Source organism: Ornithorhynchus anatinus, chromosome 2 (assembly GCF_004115215.2).
Source record: "Ornithorhynchus anatinus isolate Pmale09 chromosome 2, mOrnAna1.pri.v4, whole genome shotgun sequence".
Taxonomy (NCBI): Eukaryota; Metazoa; Chordata; class Mammalia; order Monotremata; family Ornithorhynchidae; genus Ornithorhynchus; species Ornithorhynchus anatinus.
In genome coordinates this window covers 95,538,751-95,566,675 of record NC_041729.1, presented here as the reverse complement: position 1 = coordinate 95,566,675, position 27,925 = coordinate 95,538,751, and the positions used below count along the sequence as shown (strand labels likewise).

The following is a 27,925-nucleotide window of genomic DNA, read 5'->3' as shown; positions in this document are numbered from 1 at the left end:
GGCCTGTGCCCTATCCACTACACTATGCTTCTCTTCTGAAAGGTTAATGCTCTTGGTCTTTTTCCTTTAGTGAGACTGGTTTGAAGTGAAGTGGAAAAGTTTGAAGGCATTTTTAATTGCCCCCTCCCATTTGTGGTAAATCATGTAGCCCTAAAGAGGGATGGCTAGTAATCAATCAATTAATCATATTCATTGAGCCCTTACTGTGTGCAAAGCACTGTACTAAGTGCTTGGGAGAGGACAATATAACAGATACATTCCCTACCCACAGTCAGCTAATAATGGACCATTTACCATAGCTTAACCTGAAATCGAGAGCCAAGAAGGAAATGAGAAAGTTTAACAAAGGCACAGCTCATTAATCATAGAACATGATAATTACTGTTCCTGAAAATGTATTAGACAATGAATATGAAGGCTCTGAAAATCACCCTTCTGGTGAACATTAGCTGTAAAACATCCTTGAACCATAAGCCTGTGTCCTGTTAGAACATGCTAATGAACGATGCATTTCTAATGCAACTTTAGATTATCTAACAAGGAAGTGGGACATGCAAGACAGCTGTAATTCTCTCTTTCTGTGAACTTTGCTAAATTAAATCTTGTTCCCAGCAGAACTGGCACAAATCATTTTGGGAAGCTACAGGAAATGAGGGTCTCTCTCATGCATGCAAGGCTAGGGTGACTCAGAAGTCATTACTGAGAATACCTGGTATTGGTGCTTGAAAACAGGCTGGAGGCATGTAAATGATAATGAAGGTATTTATTGAGCACCTAATGGGTATAATGCACAATGCGAAGTGTTTGGGAAACTACAACTGAAGCCTGAGAAATGACCTTTCCTACCTTATACTCTCTCAGAAGACAAACATAAAAATATAAATTAGATTAATTTGAATAAATAACTATACAGTTGCAGCATGGCCTAGTGGAAAGAGCACAGGCCTGGGTGTCAAGGGACCTGTGTTCTAATCCCAGGTCCACCACTTGCCTGCTGTGTAACCTTAGGTAAGTCACTTTACTAAAGTGAGGTAAGTCTGTGTCTGTTTTGTCACTTGTAAAATGGGGGATCTAGACATAGTCTCCCTCCTATGTAAAATGTGAGTTCTGTGCAGGGCAGACACTGTGTCTGATGTGATTAGAGAAGCAGTGTGGCTTAATAGATAGAGCATGGGCCTGGGAATCAGAAGGACCTGGGTTCTAATCCCAACTCCACCACTTGTCAGCTGTGTTACCTTGGACAAGTCACTAAATTTCTCTGGGCCTCGGTTACCTCATCTGTAAAATGGAAATTAAGAATGTGAGCCCAATGTAGGACAGGGAATGTCTCCAACCTGATTGACTAGTATCTACCCCAGTGTTTAGAACAGTGCTTTGCACATAGTAAGCGCTTAACTACCATTATGACAATGATGATTATCTTCTCTCTACTCCAGTGTTTAGAAAGTGCTTAGCTTATAGTATGTGCTTAACAAAGACCAGAATTATTATTATTTTCACTGTTGTTATTTTAATTAAGCATATATATTCAAATGATGAGTTTAGGTAAAAATAAATAATGTAAGTGCTAGAGATAATTTTAGGGTTAAAATACCTTTGGGACCTTGAGGCTTGATCACAGATAACTTGTCAGAGGAGGTGGGATCTTGGGAGAGTTTTTAACGTGGGAAGAATATTTTTTTTGGATTTGTTGGAAGAGGGAAGCTCAAGTTGGGAAAAGAGTGTGTGAAGGGAAGGAAGTGGGAATGTTGCCTGAAAATAGAACAATTAGAAGGTTTGCTTGGATGAAATAAAGTGAGCGAGAAAGATAATGTGGAAGATGGAGAAATTTGATAGAAAGCTTTGAAGCCAATTATGAGGAGTTTGGACTTGATATGGAGGGAGATGGGGAGCCAGTGGTGATTTTTGAAAATGGGGAGTGGTCAGCTGAAGGATACATCAAGAAGATGCAGCTTGCAGGAGCAGGAGGAAGCTGGGTGATGCAATCATCAAGCTGTGATGTTACAAGGGAGGAGAGGGGGCAGTTCCATCCACCGTTCTCCTCACAGACTCTGATGACTCCTGGCACATTCCAATGTTTGAGCAAAGATGTTGCTGATCAGAGCCAGATGTGTACCACGGTGGCCCTGGTCGACTGACCTGGGTCCCAACCCGCCAGGTGTTTTCCCAGTCTACTGGTGGGCGAGTCGATCCCTGTATCCAGGTCTAGTTTCATGGATGTCTCCGTTGAGCTCCTCCTTACACAGGTTAGCCCTGTGGTCCAGGGGCCTAGTATTGAATCAGATTGAGTCCTCGTTGGTCTGGGCTCCTTTTCCCCAGACAGCCAAAGATCTCCAGAGCAGCATTGTGATGCATGCCGGAAGGGCAGAGGATGCCAATTTTGTTGGCAAATATGCTGGTTGAGTTTTCTGGCTGTCAGACCAGCATGTCACACAAGCTCTAAAAGTCACTCGCTTTTTTAATGCGTCAGATGAACAGAGACAAGTTTTGATTCCATTGAGCGTCCTTGTGCGGGGGCACAGGTCTGTGATGAAATGGCACAGGCCCTGGAAAATATAAAGCAGACACTTCCCCTCCCTTTTTTTCTCAGGACATTTTCCATCCCAGATCTGAGAAAAGATGTGTTGGAGGTCTCAGTTGGTCTTATATGAGAATGCTATATGATGCTAGTCGGTAAAATCTGAACTGGCAAATGTTCCCATTTTCGCTTCATCATCATTAACGTCCACATCTTCCTAAGTTAGTTCCTATGTGTAAAGGTCCACAGGGAATATGGCACTTTGGAAATACTAATATGCAGGAACTATCCAATTTCTGTACTCTGGACTCTTCATTCTCTGCTTCCTGTGGAACCCTTGCTCCATCATGGGAAAACTCATCTTTGTCCTTGACTTGTTTTGGACTTGGTTGCTGCTCTTCCTCACCATTACTAAGGCATAGTTCTCACCAGATGACGTTAGCCCCTGCTGTTCTTTATCACCTTCTTGCTCTTTTCCCTCCCTGCAAAACAGTGCTTTCCCCCTCAGAGGCTTACAGTCTCTTGACCCCCTCCACTTCTTCCAAGCAACCATGCTCCATTTAGACTCCCTATTCAGCCTCTCCTTTCTTGTAGCACAAATCCTCTCCTCAACTCTGCCCTCTCCTCCAAACTCCTTTCCACTGGCTTTAAAGCACTCAATCACCTTTCCCCATCTTATCTTACCTCACTGATTTCCTTCTTCAACCCAGCACGCTCAATTTGCTCCTCTAACTCCAACCTACTCACTCTACCTCTTGTCTATTTCGCCAACAGTCCTTTGCCCATTCATTCCATCGTATTTATTGAACTCTTAATGTGTGCAGAGCACGTCCTGCCTCCGGCCTGGAACTTCCTCCCCATTCATTGCTGACAGAAAATCACTCTCCCTACCTTCGAAGTCTTATTAAAATCCCTCTCCTTCCAAAGGCCTTCTCCTACGAAGCCCTCATTTGCTCTACTCCCTCTCTCATCAGCATCACCCTTGCACGGATATATGTACCCTTTATTCACCTCACCTTCAGCCCCACAGTACTTATATAAATATCCATAATTCATTTTGTCTATCTCCCCATCTTGACCATAATGTCCTTTAGGGCAGGGAACATGTCTCCCAAATCTGTTATATTGTACTCTCCCAGGTGATTAATACAGTGCTCTACACACGTTAAGTGCTCAGTAAATACTATTGATTGATTAAAATGCTGCTCCCTGTGCCCTTGTCTCTTTGCTGATTTCGCACCACCAACCCCCCCAGCCCTAAATCACCTCCACAGCACACTTCCTCCATTTCTGCATTCATGCTGCAGAGCCCTGTAGGAAATCTGGGCACCAGGCCAACTTCCGTCATCTCATATTCATTCTTCCCTGCTCCCACTCGAACCTCTCCTCTGCTTGGCAATGCTATTCCTCTTCCTTTATGGACTCCTATGCCCACTGTCTTCATCAATAATTCCAGAACTTTAAGTGCTTCCTGAAATCTCCAGTTTACTAATATTCACCCTCTCCCACCCAGATGACCTTGCTCACTATTTTGTTGCATCTGTTGAGAGTTTGAGATGCTGCCTATTATATTGGACTTAATCAATATTTAGGAAATCCTGACAAGATAATGTGGAATTTCTTTTTTCTCTAGCCCGCAGGTGGCAGACAGCGAGGGCACAATACAGTTTGATGGAGAAGGCTACGCTGTAGTGAGCCGCCCGATACGCTGGTACCCCAACATCTCAACTGTCATGTTCAAGTTTAGGACCTTTTCTTCCAATGCTCTACTGATGTATCTCGCCACCCGAGACTTGGTAAAGATCAGTCCACACGAGCAGGCTTGAAGAAGCACAGATTAGTTTTGTTCTTTTCATCGGCGTTTTTCAAAGAATTCTAGGTAGCAGCCAAAGTTGTTGATGCCACTAGAGGACAGAGGAGTTTATAGGTTCTAATCCTGGATCTGCCACTTGTCTGCTGTATGACTTTGGGCAAGTCACTTCATTTCTCTGGCCTTTGGTTATTTCATCTGTAAAATGGGAATTGAGACTGTGAGCCCTACATGGGACAGGGACTGTGTCCAACTATTTTTGCTTGTATCCACCCCAGTGCTTAGTAAAGTGCCTGGCACTTGATTAATTATGGTCTTTGTTAAGCACTTACTATTTGCCAGACACTGTACTAAGTGTACTGGGGGGGATACAATCAAATCAGGTTGGACACAGTCCCTGTCCCATGTGGGGCTCATGGTTTCAATCACTCATTCAATTTATTTATTGACCGCTTACTGTGTGCAGAGCACTGTACTAAGCGCTTACCCCATTTTACAGATGAGGTAATTATAACAATGATGGTATTTGTTAAGCGCTTACTATGTACCAAGCACTGTTCTAAGTGTTGGGGTAGATACAAGGTAATCAGGTTGTCCCACATGGGGCTCACTGTCTTAATCCTCATTTTACAGATGAGGAACTGAGGCACAGAGAAGTTAAGTAACTTGCCCAAAGTCACACAGATGATAAATGGCAAAGCCGGGATTAAAACTCACCTCTGACTCTCAAGCCCGTGCTCTTGCTACTAAGCCACGCTACTTCTCTACTTGAGGCTCAGAGAAATTAAGTGACTTGCCCAAGGTCGTACAGCAGACAAATAGCAGAGTTGGAATTAGAACCCATGACCTTCTCACTCCTAGGCTCTTGCTCTATCCACTATGCCATGCAGTTCCATTTATCAAATACCATCAACATTATTATTATTATGAGTTTCCCATGAGAGCCAGGTCCAGAGTAATTGTGTATGGATCTATGATTACGAGCCAGGTTGCTTAACTAATGCAATTGTTTCCATTATGCTGTGGACTCCTAGCGTCTCCATTCACAGCTAGTTGGTCAATTTCATTTCATCTATTCAGTAGTTATTGACTCCCCTCCATCCCCCCCCCACCTCTGAGTGCCGAGCTCTGCTCTAGTTACACTAAAGCTAGAATAAAAGGAAAAGGCCTGCTGTCTGCCCTTGAAAAGCTTATAACACAAGATGGAGATATTTACTCCAAAGGATTTGCTGGATAATTTCTCTCTCTCTCCCCCATTAGAATGTAAACTCCTTGCGCTCAGGAACTACTCCTGTTTCTTTGATAGTCTCGCAAGTACAGCCCTCTTAATGCACGAAGTATTTGATAAATACTACTGATTTACTATTTTTGTATGGTTACACTAAGAATGATGAGTTACAGTTGCTTCCCACTCTCCTACATAGTGCCCTTTCTGCCCCCTTAACATATACACAACACACACACACACACACACACACACTCAAACAAAAGCCTTATTGGGTTCCTTTTCCAGTGTGACATGTTGAATTGCAGAAATGAAATGTTTACTTTTTCATGAATCCCTAATCCACAGGCAGAGCAAGAAAAGCCCTCTCTTTCATGTGTCTGAATCCATGGTGTTTCTAATGTTAACAGAAAGACTTCATGAGTGTAGAGCTCACTGATGGGCATATAAAAGTCAGCTATGATTTGGGCTCCGGCATCGCTTCTGCTATGAGTCACCAGAACCACAATGATGGAAAATGGAAATCCTTCACCCTGTCCAGAATTCAAAAACAAGGTGAGTCTGAACTGTGAAAATCCTTTAAGGGTCTTAGTGATCCCATCCAGGACAGCTAACCCTCTAATCAGGAGGCAAATCACGTCCACAATTGCCAGTATCTGGAAGTTCCTTGCAAAATTGATAGAGTAACATCTTTTGCTTAGATTACAGGTCATTTGGGTTCGATGGGGCTGATTGAAGTGTCAAATAGCTCTTCTGTCATTTTCTTTTAAAACTGGCAGCTTAATTTTCTGATAGAAGCCTGGCTTACAACTTGGGAAATGACATTCTCTAGAGTAGGATTGAAAATTATTTTTTTCATGCAGTGCTATCAGGCTGCAAAGCTCATGAGAAACCAAGACAGAAGGGGCAGATTCAAGAAAGACAAGTCTGTTCTCTGGCTTTCACAAACCTCTTTCCCAAACTGAGTCTGGCTCTCTCAAGATTCTTGTGTTTAAATCAGTCAAATTTAGACTGTGAGCCCATTGTGGGCAGGGATTGTCACTCTTTGTTGTTGAATTGTACTTTCCATATGCTTAGTATAGTGCTCTGCACACAATAAGTGCTCAATAAATAAGAATGAATGAATGAACGATGGTAAAGTCATGGAGAGGGCAGGATTTGGGTGGGAAGATGAGGAATTCTGCTTTGGACATGTTACATTTGAGGTGTTTACGGGACATCCAAGTACAGATGTTTTTGAGGCCAGAGTGTATACAAGACTGCAAAAGAGAAAGATCAGGGCTGGAAATGTGGTAGGCAAGTGGTTAAGTTGGAGTGCCTACTCTGTGCAGAATTCTTCACCACAAATATGGGTGCATACAATAAATGTGAGAGCTATGCCCCCTGTCCTCAAAGGGTTTACAATCTGCCAGATTCAATATGGGGGCTTTTTCTGTGCCCCTCGACCCTACCCCCCACTCCCACCCCTTTTCTCTGAGCTCTCTCAAACAGTTGTAATTGTTTTCTTTTATGCTTCCTCCTCTATTTCCGTACACCTATTTTTTGGTTCCTTTCTTTACCCCCTTCTAAACACCCCTGCTAAGCACACTTCTACCTACAACCTTCTTCATTTTGGCTGGCTGTGCAGTGTTCATCCTCTATCTCTCCATACGTCTGAATAGTCTCGTTTGTCTCCTATACTGTCATCTCTCTAGAGCTTTGACACTGATTTGTGTTCAGACCGTCAATCTCTCATTCCATCCAAAGATAAGCCCGTCTCTTAAATATATCTGCGGCTCTCACCTCCTCCCCAAATGGGTCCTCCATCAAAAACCAAGTTTCTTTCTGTGTAAATTCGGTTTCCCTACCTGTGCTTTCAGTTGTTCCCCAGGGTCTTTCAAAGCCATTCCTTCCTAAGAGCCTCATCTTCATTTGTCACAGTTAGTTCCCATGCATTGAAAGCTCTCTAGATACCTAAGCTCCCTGTGAAAGCTATCTGTGTTTTTCACTTCTCTGTGGAATTCCTCTGTTCTGCTTTCCCTTTGTCAACACCATGTTTTTGTCACTAAGTATGTCTGTACGGAGGTTGTGAAGGCCAGAAAGGATAGATCAGACTTGTAAATAGTTTTACAGGTCTGGCAAAAATTACACTTGACACATATAATTTCTGTAGGGCCCTTATTTCTCATCAACTCCTATCTCTATTGTTTCCTGCATCAGTGGATAGGGTAGACACAATAATAATAATAACTGTGGTATTTGTTAATGATGATGATGATATGTGTTAAGCACTTACTATGTGCCAAGCGCTGTTCTAAGCACTGGGGTAGATACAAGGTAATCAGGTTGTCCCACACGGGACTCAGAGTCTTCAACCGCATTTTACAAATGAGATAACCGAGGCACAGAGAAGTTAAGTGACTTGCCCAAAGTCACACAGCTAATAAGTGGCAGAGTCAGGATTAGAACCCTCGACCTCTGACTCTCAAGCACGTGCTCCTTCCACTAAGCCATGCTGCATTAAGTCCCTCTAGACTGTAAGCTCATTATGGACAGGGAATGTATCTGCTCATTCTGTTGTAGTGTACTCTCCCAAGAACTTAGAGTAGTGGTCTCTAAATACCAATGATTCATTGATTGATTATTGATTGAGTGAAGTACTCATTACTTGCTAAGCGGGGTTCTGAAGTTCTGGAATAGCTACAAGATGAGGAAACACAGTGACACAGAGACACAATGAAGTTATGTGATTTGACCGAGATTACATAGTAGACAAGTGGTATAATTAGGATTAGAACCCAGGTCCCCTAGCTTCCACTAGGCCAAGCTACTTTCCATAGCCAAGTGAAGCAAAACTTGAATTCTGCCAAATTCTAAGGCTATTCACTAATGCAGATTCCCTCAAAAGCTAAACAAATAGGAAAAAGGAAAGATGCAGATGCATTCAATTTATTTAGTGTCACTGCTTGATTTACTATTTCTGTTTTCTTCTAGGCCCATGACATTTGTGGCACATTTTAACTTCATAGCTAGGGAAGAGCTGGAAGTTTTCAGCTGAACAAACATAAAATAATTACATGTCCTGGCTTAGCTGAGGTGACTCTAGATTTTCGTAGCCTATCCTGGTTGGTTGTAAATTGAAATAGGTGTTTTAGAATTAGGGTTCTCCCATTTTGGCTGGTCAGCCTAACATTTACTGCCTCTCACCCACTTTTGCTCATTGGACTTCCCCACCAGCTTGGAGAATGAGCAGTCCTCAGGCAGGTTAGTTCCCACAGCATTTTGGGAATGTGATAAGTGGAGGTTGACCTAAGTGGCTCTTCAGTTTCTTACAGGCAATGAAAAGCATCTTGCACTCATAATCAACAACAATAAAATTTATTGAAAGCTTACCATGCAACTCTGTACTGGGTGCTTGGGGATAAAAATGGGACCACTCCCCTTAAAGGGCTTGCAATCAAATGGGGAAATCATTAAACATAATTAATGAAATAATAATCATATTTATTGATGCTTAAAAGAGTGCAAGCAGAGATACATAATAAATGCACAAGGATAAATGAATCAGTATCAAAGGAATAAACAAGTAAGTGTAAAAGAGTGCTGAATTAGAGGAAGGGAAGGCATGACTAGACAGATGACGATGAAGCAGCGAATACTTCCTAGAAGAAGTGGCATTTTAGAAGAGGAGGGATTTTAGAAGGGGAGGGTTGGGATTTGGCAAATCTAAGGAGAGGAAATGTTCTTGGGTTGGTGGGAAAGGCATGAACAGTGGGTCAGCAGAGTTGCAAAAGTTAGAGCAGTGGATAGAGACTCAGCTAATCAATTAGTCAATCTTATTTGTGTATTAAACGATTGGCAGAGTACAATATAAAACAGCTGGTAGACGCATTCCCTGCCCACAAGATGCTTACAGCCTAGATACATGGTATGTTATTCTAGATACATTGTAGATAGCTAGATATCATATTATGCATCTATCTAGACCCATGATACAGTGTCTCCTTTAGAGATCTTGAATCTTTGGGAGTTCATTACAACTCCAAGGATATAGTTGGACAGAACAGATCTAAAGGCTTTAAGAGAAACTGGGTGGGAAGTTCTCGGTGTCTGTGGAAGTTGCTGTTGCCATGGGTGAATATTAAGAGAAAATTATTATCGATTCAAATTGCAGTGGGGATAATGATAAAGAGGATGGGGAAATCAGATACTGGGTAATAAGGTGAAAATGTTGCTCTTGAATCAAATATGGAATCAAGAGGTATTCATCAAATTGCCAATGTACTAAATATATTTTTTCCATTCTATTGTAGCCAATGTATCAATTTTAGACATAGAAACGAACCAGGAGGAGAATGTTGTTACTTCCTCCTCAGGGAATAACTTTGGTCTTGACTTGAAATCAGATGAGAAGATATATTTTGGTGGATTGCCTACACTTCGAAACCTGAGGTAATAAGGTTCAAAGCTGTATACGAGAATTGAATTGTGTACGCTTAAAATTGAGTATGTTTTGACAGATTTCTGGGCGGCAATGGTATCTGATGCTGTAGAAATTCTGACATCTCATCCCTGATTTGATAATAATTTATTATGACTTTAATAATATCCTATAACCTTGGATTCCCTGAAAAATTTGTAAATTATTTCAATAACTACAATCCAAAAGTATTAATTGAGCACCTAATGGACTAAGCGCTTGTTAGAGTACAGATGGGTTAAGGATACAATTCCTGTGCTAACTTCAAGGAATTTACTTCCCAATGAAAGTGTTTACAACCGAGAACTTGAGGACAACAATAGACCTTAAAAGGATAGTCTTGGAAACCTGTGGATGAATTTGATCTCCTGTTATTTACCCTATTAATTTGCCATCTTATTTCTATAATTCACTTGATGAAAGAGTGATGAATCCACTTCAGCAAAGTGTAGAGAAGCAGCATGGCCTAGTGGAAAGAGCATGGACCTGGAGTCAAGGGACCTGCCTTCTAATCTTGACCCTGCCCTCCCTTGTCTGCTGTGTGACCTTGGATAAGTCACTTTACTTCTCTGTATCTCAGCGACCACATCTGTAAAATGGGGATTAAAACTGTTAGCCCCAAATGGAACATGGACTGTATCCAACCTGATTATCTTCTATCTTCCCCAAGACTTAGCACAGTGCTTGGCACATAGTAAGCACTTAACAAATGCCATTAATAAAAAGTGTGGAATATTTATTCATTCATTCAATAGTATTTATTGAGCGCTTACTATGTGCAGAGCACTGTATTAAATGCTTGGAATGTACAAATTGGCAACAGATAGAGACAGTCCCTGCCCTTTGACGGGCTTACAGTCTAATTGAGGGAGAATAGTGATCTGGACCTCAGAGTGACTGCCATTCATGTTTCACATCCACCAGAAACAATAGTACACTAATCATCTCCTCTGGATCCAGCATATTTCACTGACTCTGGAGGACACCAGAAGGGAATTGAGGAAATTTTCCTTACTTGTCATGTCAATAGTTTTTGTTATTTCTCCAAAATACACCCTCCAGTTTTTGAGAAAATAACAAACCAGTTGTAACTCACTGGTTCTGTTTAGCTATCTGAGTTTTCATTTTATCCCATAAAAAAGGATAAAGTATTATGTAGGGGAATTTCTGTATTATAGTCACAAAAAGCCTGTTTTTCTTAGAAGTACTCATCTGAGTGCATGGTTTTGTAAGTCTCCATGGATTCTTCTAACCAAGATAGCTTATTAAATCATCTAGAAATTGAAATTTTTGAGGAAATAAATCAATCAGTAGTAGTTATCAAGCACTTAATGTGTGCAGAGCACTCTACTAAGTTCTTGGGAGACTGCAATAGAATGAATACACATAATCCCTGCCCTCAAGGAGCTCACAGTCTAACGGGAGACAGGCACTAAAATAACTCAGATATCAAAATCAGCTGAACTACAAAGTCATTGATTACTGAAACCTAATGGAAGGCCTGCACTTAGTGGAGAATCTTAATTTGTCTTTTTCAAGGATTTTTTTTGGCCAGGAGATTTGGATGATTTGTTTTTTTTAATTTGATTTTATTAGGCCCTTAGTAAATACTATTGATTAATAATAATTAGTGAGAATCAGGATGGCATAAAATAATAATAGTAGTTATGGTTTTTGTTAGGTGCTTATTACGTGCCAACCACTGTTCTAAGTGTTGGGGTAGATATGAGATAATCAGGTTGTCCCACGTGGGGCTCACAGTCTTAATCCCAATTTTCCACATGAAGTAACTGAGGCACAGAGAAGTTTGGCTTGCCTAAGGTCACACAGCAGACAAGTAGTGGAGGAGGGACTAGAACTCACATCCTGTGACTCCCAAGCCTGTGCTCTCTCCACTAAGGCAGGGGATAAAGCAGACCTGGGAGTCAGAAGATCATAGGTTCTAATAATGGCTGTCACTTCTCTGCTGTGTGACCTTGGGCAAGTCACTTTACTTTTCTGTGCCTCAGTTTCTTCATTTGTAAAATAGGGATTGAGACTGTGAGTCCCACGTGGGACAGGGACTGTGTCCAACCCGATTTGCTTTTATTTACCCCCCCGTGCTTATTACATTGACTGGCACATAGTAATCATTTAACAAACCGTCACTGGGCAGGGATTGTCTCTATCTGTTGCTGAATTATACATTCCAAGCGCTTAGTACAGTGCTCTGCACATAGTAAGCACTCAACAAATACTATTGAATGAATGAAATACCATTATAATAGCTTTATTTTGGATGTTATGTCACATGACCATCGTTTCCCTCAACCCTTCTACTCCTGGGGATATATCAGATGCTGAAGGAATTCATCGGTCAAGACGTTTCCTGGGGAGAAGGCATGAAGTGAGGAAGGGTTGAGGTGATAATCCAGTAGGCTATGGTGACTCCCATATCCCCCAGATCAGCTGGCACAGGATGTCTGTTGGTAAGGCACCTCAATCCAATCTTTAGCAAGGGTTTGACTTGCTAAAATTTTCTGTGAGGTTAATTTTCACTGCCTTGACCATGTCTATCCTGGTCAAATCAGATGCAGCCCAATCTTTCGCTTCCCTGCCAGCTCTGAAACCTCTGAAGAGCTGCCTCCTATAATTTCTTATGAATAACCTGAAGACTCTTTGAGATGGAAACTCTTCGAAACAAAGCATCATACTACCTAAGAACTTTATCTGCTAGCATGGAAATAAAACCAAATGATCTAATCTAAAAAATGATTGTTAATTTAAGTATATTTTAACAGTCAGAGCACATTAGCTAGAAGCAATTTGGCCTAGTGAAAAGAGCAGAGGCCTGGGAGTCAGAGGACCTGGGTTCTAATCCTAGCTCCACCACATCAGCTGTTTGACCTTAGACAGGTCACTTAACTTATCTGTGCCTCAGCTACCTCATCTGTAAAATGGGGGTTAAGACTCTGAGCCCCATGTGAGGCAGGGACTGTGTCCAATTCGATTATCTTTTATGTACCCCAGCTCTTAATACAGTGTCTGGTACATAGTAAGCGCTTAATAAATGCCATAAAAAAATTCAGTGATCTGACACTCAGAATTTCTTAATTGTTTAAAGCTGTAAATCATACTCCATAAGTACTGCAACTAAATGTTTCCTTGAGGAAGTGAAATACAACAGAAATGAACAATTCTAGGTCTCTGCTTTATCTGCATCCAGTCATGGCAGAGACATCTTCATAGCTTAAATGTAACACTGGGAAGCAAGTGTCACCTGTATAGACATCCTTGATATGCTAAAAAGAGGATGGATTTACATTAACTGATGTTTAACTCTCCATCTAATAACCCTTAATGTGGAACTAAATAAAGAATCTATGTGCATTGGGTGACGACATACTTTACAGGGAAGCTGCTAGTTCTCAATCCCCTAAAATCACATTATTCAGGGGTGACCTTTCAGCATACATTTATGATTTTTCAGAAAGTCAACCATTCATGGTCACACGCTGTTTTGCCTACAGCAGAGCTCCCCATATGTAATATAATACAAGACGTGCGGTGGAATAGAAATTATTTCCATGGATTTTTGATAGACTCTGCCTCCTTGAAAAGAGTCCATTTCTAAGATACCAGTGAACATTTTTGAACTGAGAGATCTCGATTTCCCCCTAGTGTCATTTTCTTTGGACTGATAAGAAGAAATGCTCCCAACAGTCAGGAGGCAAAAATAGACTCTTCAAAGACAGCAGCATGTGAAAGTTATCTAAATTACATGTTATCCCATCTCATTTAACTCTGAAGAGGAGTACACAGTTTTCCTGTAGGAGAATGTTTGTTTGACGTCTTGTTTTTTGCCCGGCATAAGAATTGTGGTATTTTTGTTAAGCGCTTATAAGTGCCAAGCACTGTACCAAACACTGAGGCACGTACAAGATAATCAGGCTGGGCAGTCCCTGTTCCTCACGGGCTCACAGTCTAAGGGAGTGAGAGAACAATTAATGAACCCCCACTTTACAGAATAAAAAACAAAAACACAGAAGGTTAAGTAACTTATCCAAAGTCATACAGCCTCCCAGCCTAGTATAGTGCTCTGCATACAGGAAGCGCTCCATAAATATGACTAACTGACTGACAACAGGTAAGTGGCAGAGAATTGGGTTTGAAGTCTCCTGAACCCTAGTTCTATGTTGTTTTCCATAGGCCATGCATGTGTATCTCTTACTGGATGTGAGTCAGATATCCTGAGCATCCAGAATGGGAATGGGATAGACAATAGTTTTTGCTTTGTTTTTTCCACACTGACTGCAATTACAAGTTAACTGTTTCTTTCTTTTTCTCCCCTGAACCTAGTATGAAAGCCAGGTAAAACTTAAATTTATGCATGTCTCGCTCTAGCACACAAATGGAGTGCTGTGGCTTTGTAGGCAAAGCAGACGGGCAGAAGCAGAAGCATTTCCTCGAGTTGAGTGCTGTGGCTTTATAGGCAAAGCAGCAGGGCAGAAGCAGACAAACTTCTTGTCTGGGCACTCCCTCATTTCAGCACACTCTTCCTGCACCATCCCCGAGCCGCCTGCCCCAACAGCTTGACGCTGCTTCATTGCTTTCGGCGAGCACATGGACATCCCCCTGCCTCAGCCTCTGTGCACAGCTACTGACTTTTCACTGTGTCTTTTTGGAAGTAGCTCAGGAGCCTGAGATAGGAAGAATATCTCCCATGGCTCGCTCAGTTCAGTATCTTGGTATTGGCAGGGAAACCTGAGGGCAGGTCCCAAAGCTCAGCTCTCCATATTGGTGGTTGAGTTCTTCCTTACAGCCTAAGATAAGGGGAGAGGAAGGTCATTGAGAATTGGCTAACTCGGGTACTGCAGGGGGTCAGACTCAACGAGGTGTCTGGAGGAGGGGAAGTAAGTGGCAGAAGGGTAATCAGTATGAATAGAGCTCAAATCCAGCGTTTGAAAATCCTGAATGGGAAACATTCCTGGAAAATGTCCAGGAATAATAATAATGTTGGTATTTGTTAAGCGCTTACTATGTGCAGAGCACTGTTCTAAGCGCTGGGGTAAACACAGGGGAATCAGGTTGTCCCACGTGAGGCTCACAGTCTTAATCCCCATTTTACAGATGAGGGAACTGAGGCACAGAGAAGTTAAGTGACTCGCCCACAGTCACACAGCTGACAAGTGGCAGAGCTGGGATTCGAACTCATGAGCCCTGACTCCAAAGCCCGTGCTCTTTCCACTGCGCCATGCTGAAACCAATCAATGGATCAGTGGTATTTAATGAGGGCTTACTGTGTGCCAAGCATGGTACTAAACAGTTGGGAGAGTACAGTACAGTAAAGTTGGTATTCATAATCTGTCTTGGGGGAGATAACTCTAAACTGCTGGGCAAAACTGAGATAGATGTGGACATCTGAAATGAGAGAGGAATGGGTGAAAAGTAGAGAATTTTGGTCAATCTACTGGTGTTTTTCACCTCATGTAAGTGGACCCTTTCTCAGATGGGGCTTTATGTGCTGGGATGGTTTAAATAACAGAGGCCACTGGCTTTCAGTTAAAGTATATGCTGAGAGATTCCTTCTAGAATGGACTTGAATTGCTCTGGGATTGGTTCTTGGTGATGTGTGTGTGATTGTCCCAGAAGCCTGAGGCAACCTTTCTGGATGTTATGCAAGGTTACAGAATTTATCATTTTGCATGTTTATCTCATATTATTTTAATCTTATTTGACTGTAAAAACCCACCTGCTTTGAAGCCTACTGTTTAAATTGGCATTTAGGATGGGACTAAAAGAAAATTGTCCCCAGAGTTGCCATTTTGTGTGCATGGAGAACAACAAATAAAACTCCTATCGCAGAGACCAATTCCAAGTCTAGGGCAGTCACAACCACCTCCAGGGGGTTGATATTGAGGGGTTGAAACAAATTGCTTAGCACCTGCCAAAGCTTTTTGGACAGACTGAGCAGTCAAAGATATCCCACCCTGCCCCTAAAGAGCCAGAAAGAGAGAAAATGGTGGCTCTAACTCTTGCTCCCCACTGACAGGAGAAGGAAGGAGATGACATCCATTTTGCCTTTCTGAGCCCTGCAAGGCCCTGAAGGCCCCGAGTCAAACAGAAATTCCTCACCATTGACTTTAAAGCATTCAATCACCTTGCCCCCTCCTACATCACTTCACTACTCTCCTATTACAACGCAGCCTGTCTACTTGTCTCCTCTAATGCTAACCTTCTCACAGTACCTCCATCTCGTCTGTCTCACCACTGGCCTCTCCTCCATATCCTGCCTTTGGTCTGAAACATTCTCCCTCCTCATATCCGACAGACAATTACTCTCCCTCCTTCAGACCATTATTGAAGTCACATCTCCAAGAGGCCTTCCCGGACTAAGCCCTCTATTCATCTTCTCCCACTTCCTTCTGTACTGCCCTGACTTGCTCCCTTTATTTCTTCCCCCTTCCCAGCCCCACAGCACTTATGTCCAAATCTGAAATTTATATCAAGCGCTGAATTAATGAATGTCTGTCTTCCCCTCTAAACTCATTGGAAACTTGTTGTGGACGGGGAATGTGTCTGTTATATTGTTACATTGTTCTCTCCCAAGTGCTTAGTACTGTGTTCTACACACAGTAACACTCAATAATTACGATTGACTGATTGACTTACTGAACTTGGGTAGGGACATGGCAGAAGCGGTTCCTTCCCACCCCAGATCCCCATGAGAAGGGGCCACTGGCCTGTTGACCAAGCAGCCTGGTGGTCCCATGGGGGTCAGACCCCAGAGCCACCACAGTATGGCAGCAAGCACCCCTCAAGGTTGCTGGAATGCTTCTTTGTCCAGCCAAGATCCATAGCTGCCGCAGTCATGGCCTTGCTGCCCAATCCAGGGCTGGAGACCATTTGGCACTTGGGCAATCCTCTAAGGGGCATGCACCTCAGGAACCCTGGAATTCCAACTTTCATTCATTCAGTCATTTTACTGAGCGTTTACTTTGTGCAGAGCACCATACTAAGCACTTGGGAGACTACAATGTAACAATAAGCAGTCACATTCCCTGCCCACAAATCAGTGCACCAGCCTATCCCCAGTGACTCCCTCAGGAAACCTGGATGGCTCAGGCTAAAGCAAGGCTAGTAGGCCAAGAAGAACCACTCACTACCAGCCCCCGGAACCCAAGCAGCCATGGAAAAGGAGGAACTGTTCCTCCTTTTGTACCTCTGGTTTCCTCTTCCTCTTTTTTCCCCTTCTCTTTCTTCCTACATTCTTCCCTTTTTTAATTCCATTCCCACCCTATTTTCCTGTCCTTTTCCCCTGCCCCTAGTGATCTGCCCCCAATTTGCCTCTGTCTCACAATTCAAAATCGGCCTCCCTACGCCTAACTTGTTTACCAATTCTGGACACTGGAGGCCGGTGGGGTGACTTTTGCTGGCTCAAGGAATATGAATTGCCCAGGGTACTTTCTTGTCTCATTTCCACTCTTAGAAAAAAAATTGCTTAAGCCCTTTGAACTTTAGTATCCCTCTGCTAAAACAAAATAGGGGTGCTTTGTTTAAGGAAATGTCTTGCTGGTCAGGGGTACGGCAAGAACAAGAAATACTGTTAGAAGTGATTTCTATCATGAAATCAGAAGTGTGGATTCATGACTAAGCTCTAAGCTACCTGAATCCCTCTTGCTTCTGGGAGTTTCAGGAAGATGTAACAAGAAACCTAATTTTATCCTGTTCTCACTATCAGGGAAAGAAATTAAAGTGGGTCCCATTTAGCTTTCAAAAATATATTTGAATGAAAGATCTTTTAAATACAAGAAAATTATTTCCACCCTTGGCTTCTAATATTAAAAATAATCCAAACTGGCTAGTGTGGGCCTATAACTCAAAAAAGCATTTGTTTTAGCATTTGTCTTCCAGTCAAGGCCTTTTTGTCTTCTTATAATCACCCACCCGTCAACTCTTCGTGCTGCCTGTGAAACAAGTACCCAGTTATTTCATAGCTCGCTGCATTTACACACTGCAGGTAGCAGTACTGAGCAAAAGTCAGAGAATGAGGCTGCCTCTGTTTGAATGGCAGAATGACCGATACATCCTATGTGTATATGTGTACTGGGGGACATAGAGTGTTGTGGAATGCCTGCAAGTAGCTACCTTCCTTCATTCAATCATATTTATTGAGCACTTACTGTGTGCAGAGCACTGTACTCAGCTCTTGGGAGAGTATGGTATAAAAATAAACTGACATTTTCCCTGCTCACAATTAGCTGACAGTCTAGAGGACAAGCTTGCCTCTGTCACTGCTTCTGATAATCCTCTCTGTGGTCCAGGAATTGTGCCACAACAGAGCTCAGTGCTTAGAATAGTGCTTGGCACATAGTAATTGCTTAACAAATATTATTATTATTATTGCACACTGGCACGGTGGCTGTATTTGACAGCATTTTGTTTTTTCAAGGCCTGAGGTAAACTTGAAGAAATATGCCGGTTGCCTCAAAGATATCGAAATCTCCCGGACGCCATACAATATACTCAGCAGCCCCGATTATGTCGGTGTGACCAAAGGATGTGCCCTTGAGGTTTGTCTATCTTCTCTGGAAAGGAGGTGGGGTCAAAGGAGGAGGTGCTCCGTTATAGCAAAGGGAAGTATGTAGGCCTCATTTCAGATCTCTGCAAGAGACGGAGTGTTGTCTTTTGTACTTGAAGATGATCCATCTGAGGGTGAGCACGTTTGACTGAGAAGACTGATGTGTGACCCACAGGACTGCCCTAAAGTGAGACTTTTAAGGGTCTCCATGAGGATTTTAAGAATCCAGAGGGGAAACCAGGTGATAGGAAAAGGCAAATGCAGAAGGAACTGAAGATTTAGAAATTGGACCAGTTCCTAGAAGAAACATTTAACTTTTAATCTTTCAAAACCCAATTCTCATTGCCTTTCAGAGGAGATTTACAGGTTTGAGATACTGGGGTGGAGATGAATAGCCTGGTTGTTCAGAAATGATTATTCTGTAACAGTACTTTTCAGTAACGAAGAATCATTTTGCCACTAGTCAGTGAAGTTGAGATTGTATGGCTAAATATTGAAAATTGACTGATTATCCACAAATAGTGGAAGGGAGCACATGCAAGTGGGGAAAGGGAACACATGTTTTTAAAGTCACTATGAAGTAACACCTTGAATGATGTGGTATATCAGCAAACTGGTGGGACTCAATGCCAGGAAACAAATCAACCCTGTGTAATTCAAGGGGTGTGGTCCATACACAGAGCATGGACCTAGAAGTAGTGTGGTCTAAGTGTAAAGAACACAGTCCCGGGAGTCAGAGGACCTGGATTCTAATGCCAGCTCGGCCGATTGCTTGCTGTGTGACCTTGGACAAATCACTTCTCTGGGCTTCAGTTTCCTCAATTGTAAAATGGGAATTCAGTGCCTGTTCTTCCTCCTACTTAGGCTGTGAACCCCATGCAGGTCAGGGATGGTGTCCAACCTAATTAATGTATACCTATCCCAGCGCTTAAAACAGTGTTTGACACATAGTAAGCACTTAACAAATACCATAAAAAAAACAGGCTTCGGGAAGATCAGGAGCCCAGAAAGCAAAATTTGGACAATATACCCAACAGAGGTTCCAAGCAGAAAATGCAACAGGAGATCAAAGGACAGTGTGCACATTATAGATATCAATCAATCATATTTAGTGAGTGCTAACTGTGTGCAGAGCACTGTACTAAGCACTTGGGAGAGTACAATATAACAGACTTGGTTAGACATGTACCCAGCCCACAACAAGCTTACAGTCTTAATGGGGAAACAGGCATTAATATAAATCAGTTATGGATATATACATAATTGCTGTGGTGCTGAGGAAGGGGTGAATAAAGGTTGCACGTCCAAGTGCAAGGGTGATGCAGAAGGGATTGGGAGAAGAGGAAATGAGGGCTTAGTTGGGGAAGACTTCTTGGAGGAGATGTGCTTTTATACAGCTTTGAATCTGAGGATAGTGATCACCTGTGGGAAATGAAGAGGGAAGGGAGGGTGATCCAGGCCAGTGGCAGATGTGGACGAGTGGTCGGCGGTGAGATAGCTGTGATCAAGTTCCAGTTAGTAGGTTGACTTTAATAATAATAATGTTGGTATTTAAGTGCTTACTATGTGCAGAGGACTGTTCTAAGCACTGGGGTAGATAGAGTAATCAGGTTGCCCCACGTGAGTCTCACAGTCTTAATCCCCATTTTACAGATGAGGAAACTGAGGCACAGAGAAATTAAGTGACTTGCCCACAGCCACACAGCTGACAAGTGTCAGCTCTTTCAAGCCCGTGTTCTTTCCACTGAGCCACAAAGGAGAGAAGTGGGCGGGCTGGGTTGGGGTAGGAAATCAGGGAGGTAAAGTAGGAGGGGGATAGTTTTTTTTTATTATTATTATTTTGAGAAATCAGAAAACAGGAGTGTAACTGTATGAACCATTTCCCAAACCATAGTTCAGGGTCATAATTCCCAAACCTGGCTTTGTTTACAGAGGAAAAAAAAAACACATCACAGGAAGTGCAATGATGTATTAAAGCCTTCCTCTCTAATTTGGACTGATACCTGCGAGCCTGCAGAGCATTTTGCCAAAGGCAGTGAGCATCTCTTATTTAACTATAAGGCTCATCAATGAAACAGCAACAATTAACCAAGGAAGCAGAGGAAATGATTAACTGACAGGGTTTTCTAGGCAAATTTAATAAACTCTGAAGGCTAGAGAAGTTCCTTTGTGTTGTTTTTCCATAGTGTGATCTAAAATCAGAAGACTCATAGTCCTGGTAGCTATTCTGATTTAATTCAAAACTAGTCTGACAGTAATTCACAGCTGAAGGTGAAGACCACTTAATTAGATATTTTTGAAAAAGCGTTAATTAAGATGTTCAATTAACCTACATGGAGTAGCTGGTTGAACATGAACCAAGGATGGACTTCCAAAATTCGATTTATGTAGGTGGGGCTTTTTAATTGTGATTGATAGTCACATTCCTCCTTTCTTCTCTACTTTTCTCCTTCCCTCAGAACGTTTACACCGTTAGCTTTCCCAAACCTGGTTTCGTGGAATTGCCTCCTGTCTCATTTGATGTGGGGACTGAAATCAATCTATCCTTCAGCACTAAAAATGAGTCCGGGCTCATTCTGTTGGGTAACAGTGGGCCTCCGGCTGCACCCAGGAGGAAACGCAGACAGACTGGACAGGTAAGTGCAGCAAATCAGAAAGGTGTATTGGAGACATTCTGGAAAGGTAAGCATGGAGACTACACAGTCTTTCCCCAATGGCCAAGTGAATAGTTTTTATTTTTCTTAAAAACGGTAATTGCAATGAGGATAACACCTGGTCCCTGAACATCGTTCTACAAACCCAGATTACACCTCGTGTACCACCCTGAATATCACCCCATCAATCTATCAGTTATATTTACAAATGCTTACTGTGTGCTAAGCACCGTACTAAGCACTTAGGAGAGTACAATATAACAGAGTTGATAGACACATTCCCTGCCTACAGTGACCCTACTTGTCAAGTGCGGTGTTGGGATGCAGCGTTAGTTAGTGGCAGAGATGTGGGAAAAGCGGGAAAGAGAGGGAAAATGTCAGCAGATAAGATCCCTGCTCTGGAGGCTAAGCCTAACCCACATGACAACAGCCCATATGACAACAAGGCAGGAGAGATGAGCATATTTTATCCCCCCAGACTCTCACTCCACCCTTTTCTAATCTGTTCAAGTCATTGTCTACATGGATAGAGATACTTAGTCTCACTCACTTAGTCTTAGTCTATCAATTCTGTTGTATTGAACTCTCCCAAATGCTTGCAGCAGTACTCTACACACAGGTGTTGAGTAAACATGAGTGTTTATTGTTATATTGTACTCTCCTAAGTGCTTAGTGCAGTGCTCTGCACACAGTAAGCTCTCAAATATAATAATAATAATAATGTTGGTATTTGTTAAGCGCTTACTATGTGCAGAGCACTGTTCTAAGCGCTGGGGTAGATACAGGGTAATCAGGTTGTCCCATGTGAGGCTCACAGGTAATCCCCATTTTACAGATGAGGTAACTGAGGCACAGAGGAGTTAAGTGACTTGCCCACAGTCACACAGCTGAGAAGTGGCAGAGCCGGAAGTCGAACCCATGACCTCTGACTCCGAAGCCCAGGCTCTTTCCACTGAGCCATGCTGCTTCCAAGTCAAATATGGTTGACTTAGTGATGAATAAATGACTGAACGGTGATTGATTGATATTTGAGGATACCACTGGCAGTGAAATTCGACTTTGAGTACCTTTGTGGCTGAAAAGGCCAATGTGGATCCCACAGCCCCCACCAACCTAGACACACAAAGAGGCTGTCCCTTGTTGTGTTGTCAGAAGCAATGTGACAGTGAAACATGAAACCTGTAGTTGGAACCAATGCTGCTTAAATGAATCTGTGAACAGTGGGAATGTGGGCACATTTAGCTGAAACTTCTCAGTCCCATCTTGGAGCACCCAGACACAAAACCCATGAGGGCAAAAAGCAGTGCCACTGGTGGCCAAAACCGAAAGAAACAGTTTGGGGATGGTTATATTATTAAAGTGATTCGTATCTGTCGAATAGTGCCTATAAAGATTTTGGAAAAGGTTTTGGAGGCTTGTTTCTAGCAAGTGCAGAACAATCATCACTGAATCCAACAGGTCAGTTATTTTGGAGGAGTGTTTGGCACATATTCTTTGTCTCTGCTTTGTTTTGTTCTTTTGAAGAATGACAACCTTAGATATTAAGCAGCATTGTTTCTGCATATAGATATTTTTCGGTCATTGCATCTTGATGATAACTCAGATAACAAAGAGAAAAATGCAGTTAGCAAGAACTTTGGAATAGTTGTGCTGCTCCTGCAGAAAAATCTCTCCTGAAAGTTTTGCTTGAGAGAGCAAAAGAATCGAATGTATAATGGAAATTTTCTGCTTGTGATGTGCTCTGCATTTTTCAATCGGCCCATAGTTTAAACAATTCTAATTCACCTTTCTTATTCAAAGATAGCAGGGCTCAGTGTGTTCCAGCCACAAAATTGTGAATTGACTAGGCATTACTGTGTGGATTTAGGAGACAGTGTTTTTCCAAGTCCCATTGGGTGAAGTAATAACCTCGATCTTGCAACCCTCATGTTGTAGCATTAAGCAGAGGTGTTTGCTACATTTCTATGAAGTATATAAAACAATTTCTATTTGTGGTTTGTCTACAGTGCACCCTCCCCTCCACGGGAAGAGCAAATGACTTTTAGGGAATTGAAAGGGGTTGTTTATGTTGCCTGAATGAGTGATCCATGGCCAGTTGAAAAAACCATCAATGTAGTTTGAGGAAAGAGGATTGCATTCAAACATCCTAGGGACCTTAGGCTACTGCCTTAACATCACTGGTTGCTCTGGAAACTGTGGCTCAAGAAGGGAGTGGGGAATGGACTTTGGTGGTTGAAAAATTGTTGTTGCTTCAAATTGTGGAGAAAGGACTAAACATCATTCAGCAATTCAAATATCGTTACTATCAATCAGTCATATTTATTGAGCACTTACTGTGTTGCAGAGCACTGTACTGAGTGTTTAGTGTACTGAGTGTAAAAGAGTTGGAGCCCATTGTTGGGTAGGGATTGTCTTTATTAGTTGCTGAATAGTACTTTCCAAGCACTTAGTACACTGCTCTGCAAACAGTAAGTGCTCAATAAATACGATTGAATGAATGAATGAGTGAACAAGCTTACAATCTTGATGGGGACACAGACATTAAAATCAATTATGATTATGTAAGTAAGTGCAGTGGAGCTAAAGATAGGGTGAATATGAAGGGCTAAAATGTTATAATCCATTAATCCAATCATATTTATTGAGCAATTGTTATGTACAGAGCTGTACTAAGTACAGAGAAGCAGTATGGTTCAGTGGGAAGAGCATGGGCTTGGGAGTCAGAGGTCATGGGTTCAAATACCGGCTCCACTCCTTGTCAGCTGTGTGACTTTGGGCAAGTCACTTAATTTCTCTGTGCCTCATGTGGTAACTCAGTTACCACATCTGTAAAATGGGCATTAAGACTGTGAGCCCCATGGGAAAACCTGATCACCTTGTATCCTCCCCAGCGCTTAGAACAGTGCTTTGCACATAGAAAGTACTTAACAAATGCCATCATCATTATTATTATTAAGTACTTGGGAAAGTACGATGTAACAGAGTTGGTTGACAGGTTCCCTGCCCACAATACTGATCCAGGTCAAACAACAGAAGGGAGAGGGAGTAGGAGAAATGTGTGCTTACTTGGGGAATGCTCTTGGAGGAGATATGAATTTAATAAAACTTTTAACGTGGAGCGAGTGGTAGCCTGTCAGCTGTGAAGGGGGAGGGAGTTCCTGGCCAGAGGCAGGATTTAGGTGAGGGGTCGGTGGTGAGATAGCTGAACTTGAGGTACAGTGAGTAGGTTAGAATTAGGGAGCCAAGTGAGTGAGTTGGGTTGTAATAGGAAATCAGCAAGCTACGGTAGGAGGGGGAGAGCTGGCTGAGTTCTTTAAAGCCGATGGTAAGGAGTTTCTGTTTGTTGTGGAGGTGGATGGGCAACCACTGGAAGTTCTTGAGGAGTGGGGAAGTATAGACTGAACCTTTTTTAGAAAAATGATCTGGATAGCATTGTTAAGTAAGGACCGGAGAGGGGAGAGACAGGAGGCAGGGAGGTCAACAAGAAATCTGATGCAGTAAATGGGTTATATTAAGTGCTTGCAGTGTATATTAGCGTGATTGGATGGAGAGGAAAGGGTGGATTTTAGCAATGCTGTAAAAGCAGAATGAACAGGATTTAGTGACAGATTGAATTTGTGGGTTGAATGAGGGAGATGAGTCTAGTTGAGGATAAAGCCAAGGTCACAGGGCTTGTATGACAGAAAGGATGGTGGTGCTGTTGACAGTGATGGGAAAGTCACGGGGAGGACAGGTTTGGGAAGGGAATAGGAGCAGTTCAGTTTTGAACATATTTAGATTGAGGTGTCAGTGGGACATGTAAGTAGAGGTGTCCTGAAGAAGAAGAAAATAGGAGACTGTAGGAAAGGAGAGGTCATGGTGGACATACAGAGTTGAGAATCATCTGCCTAGAGATGGTGGGTGAAGCCATGGGAGCAAATATAAAGAATGCCCTTCAGTGGAACTTATGCTATGCTCTGAGCTTGAAATCCTGGCAACATCTCCCCTGAACATAAGTGGGAAAGTAGCAGGGACTGTGTTTTGGTATTTCTTTCCCAGACTAACGAGGCGGGACTTTTAATAACCATTACATGTTGCAGGCCTATTATGCGATATTCCTCAACAATGGCCGGCTGGAAATACATCTCTCCTTGGGGACCCGAACAGTGCGCAAAATCATCATCAAGCCTGAGCCAAGACCATTTCACGATGGCAGAGAGCATTCTATTCATCTGGAGAGATCAAGAGGGTGAGAACTTTGCAATGCCAAATAGAGTCTCCATGTTAGCACTGTCGGAGAAACTGACTCCTCTTCTTTGACATTCTAATTTGCTCATGCTTCTAAGTGTGTCTAACTGTTATGCTGTGATTATGATTGAACTGAGCTTAGAATAGCTTAATTTCATCTCTCTCTTTACTAACTATTCTTGATGCATTTTTTACTAAATCCATTTACCCTCTGGTAGTGGGGAGATGGGGATTATTAATAATCATGGGAAGGATAATGCCAGAAATGCATATAACTCTTTTGCCTGGAAGAGTTGAAGGTAAAACATCTTGTTGGCACTAGGATGGCTTTTAATAGTGGTAACAGTGAAATTGTTTAGTAGTTACGGTGTTTATTAAGTGCTTGTTGGATGCTGGGGTAGAGACAGGGTAATTAGATCAGACACAGACTCACTCCCATAAAGAGCTCACGGTATAAGTGGGAGAAGATGGATGCATAGGCTAATAAGAGTGAAATTAAGTTCAACAGTAAATTACACATTAAGTAATCCAAAGTGACAATGGTAAAATAAGTAAATAAGCAGCACACTTGGATGGGGTGGGAAGGTACTGTCCCCAGGATCCTTTTCATTCCAGGCAATGATCCCTAATAATAATAATAAGAATAACTGTAGTATATAAGTGCTTACTACGTGCCAGGCATTCTAGTACTACTGGGGTAGATATGAGCAAATCATGTTGGACATGGCCCTTGTCCATATGGGGCTCACAGTCTTAGTCTCCATTTTACAGATACGGTAACTGAGACACAGAGAGGATAAGTGACTTGCCCAAGGCCCTCAATAGAGAAGTGGAGGAGCTGGGATTAGAACCCAGGTCCTTCTGATGCCTAGGTCCATGCTGTAGCCATTAGGCCACACTGCTTCATTGGTTACAACTACAGCAGCCTCCCTGTTCTTAGGCAGTTCTTCAAAGTCTCCAGGCCATGTGGAGCCCTGAAGTTTCTGTCCATCCCATAATAATAATAATAACTGTGGTATATGTGTCAAGCATTGTACTAAGCACTGGTGTGGATAGGAGCAAATTAGATTAGACACCGTCTCTTTTCCCATGTAGGGCTCACAGTATCAATCCCCATTTTACAGATGAGGTAACTGAGGCCCAGAGAAGTTAAGTGACTTGCCCAAGATCACACAGGAGTCAGGTGGCATAGCTGGCCATGCTGGTTATCCAACAGAGCTATTATGTCAAAAAAGGATGAATCCATAAATTAAAATTGCTCCTTAATGGGAAAGACTTCAAGGTGGACACTATTGAGAATCAAAGAGTTCGAAGTATACACTTTATTTGGGAAACTTATCTGTTTCCCATTGGGAGGTTGGTAAGTTTGGTTTCTTTTTTTATGCCCACTTACAGGAAAGGTCACAGAAGCACAAAGCCAAGAGATTGACTAAAGTTGCCTTTGGGATCCTGCCCATAAACGGCAAAGGTTCTCTGACATGAGGATGGGCAGAACTCATTTCCTTTAGCTCCCTCATCCAGACTCCTTGTTAGGTGAATTTGATACAAACAAATTTTCCATATTGAGGAATTGTTAAGTGTTTTCCACTAATTTAGAAAGCAGTGAAACACGGACTGAAGCCCTTTGTACCTTTAAAATCTCTCATATCCATTAATTCAGTCGTATTTATTGAGCATTTACTGTGTGAAGAGCTCTGAACTAAGCACTTGGGAAAATACAGTACCCCAATTAAAACGACACATTCCTGCCCACAATGAGTTTACAGTCTAGAGGATCATGGTTCCATAGCTCCAGTGATAGCTACAAGGCAGATAGCATTTTGTATAAATAGATCAAGTATGATGAATGATGGAAGAACCAGGGAATAACTTGTAGTAGTTCTTTTTTTTAAAATGGTATTTGTGAAGCAATTACTCTGTGCCAGGCACTGTAGAAAGCACTGGGGTAGAAACAAGATAATCAGGTTGGACATAGTCCCTGTCCCACACAGGTCTTACAGTCTTACTTCCCATTTTACAGATGAAATGACTGAGAAAGATAAAAGTTAAGTGGATTGCCCAAGTTTACCTAGCAGACAGGTAGTGGAGGTGGGATAGAATTAGAACCCAGGTCCATGCTCTTTCCACTAAGCTATGTTGCTCCTGTTATTTTCAAATCACTCACAGTAGACATAAACACACAGAGAGGGAGGAAGAGGAACAGAGTTTTCCCTTGGATTTTATAAACTCTGTCAAATTCATTTAGTGACTGAACTCTCAATCAATCAATCAAAGACATTTACTGAGAGCTTACTGTATAAAGAGCAGTATAGTAAGTGCTTGGGAAAGTACAATAAAATAGAGAGGTTAGTTGCAAACCCTACCCACAAAAAGTTTATAATCTGCAGGGGGAACAGACTCTAAAATATATTGGGGATAAGGGAAATAGTGGAGTATAAGAATATTTACTAAGTATTATGGGGCTGAAGTGAG

The 27,925-nt window shown here is 42.2% G+C and overlaps 1 protein-coding gene across 1 annotated transcript in view; it reads left to right on the top strand.

Annotated features, from left to right (window-relative positions):
* The window catches only part of LAMA2 (laminin subunit alpha 2), a 586,243-nt gene that overhangs the window by 519,740 nt on the left and 38,578 nt on the right, over positions 1-27,925 (top strand). The window contains 7 exon segments of the mRNA XM_029049645.2: positions 4,152-4,314; positions 5,964-6,108; positions 9,846-9,984; positions 14,351-14,362; positions 18,444-18,564; positions 21,032-21,208; positions 25,306-25,454. Of these exon segments, the coding sequence (XP_028905478.1) occupies positions 4,152-4,314; positions 5,964-6,108; positions 9,846-9,984; positions 14,351-14,362; positions 18,444-18,564; positions 21,032-21,208; positions 25,306-25,454 (906 nt within the window).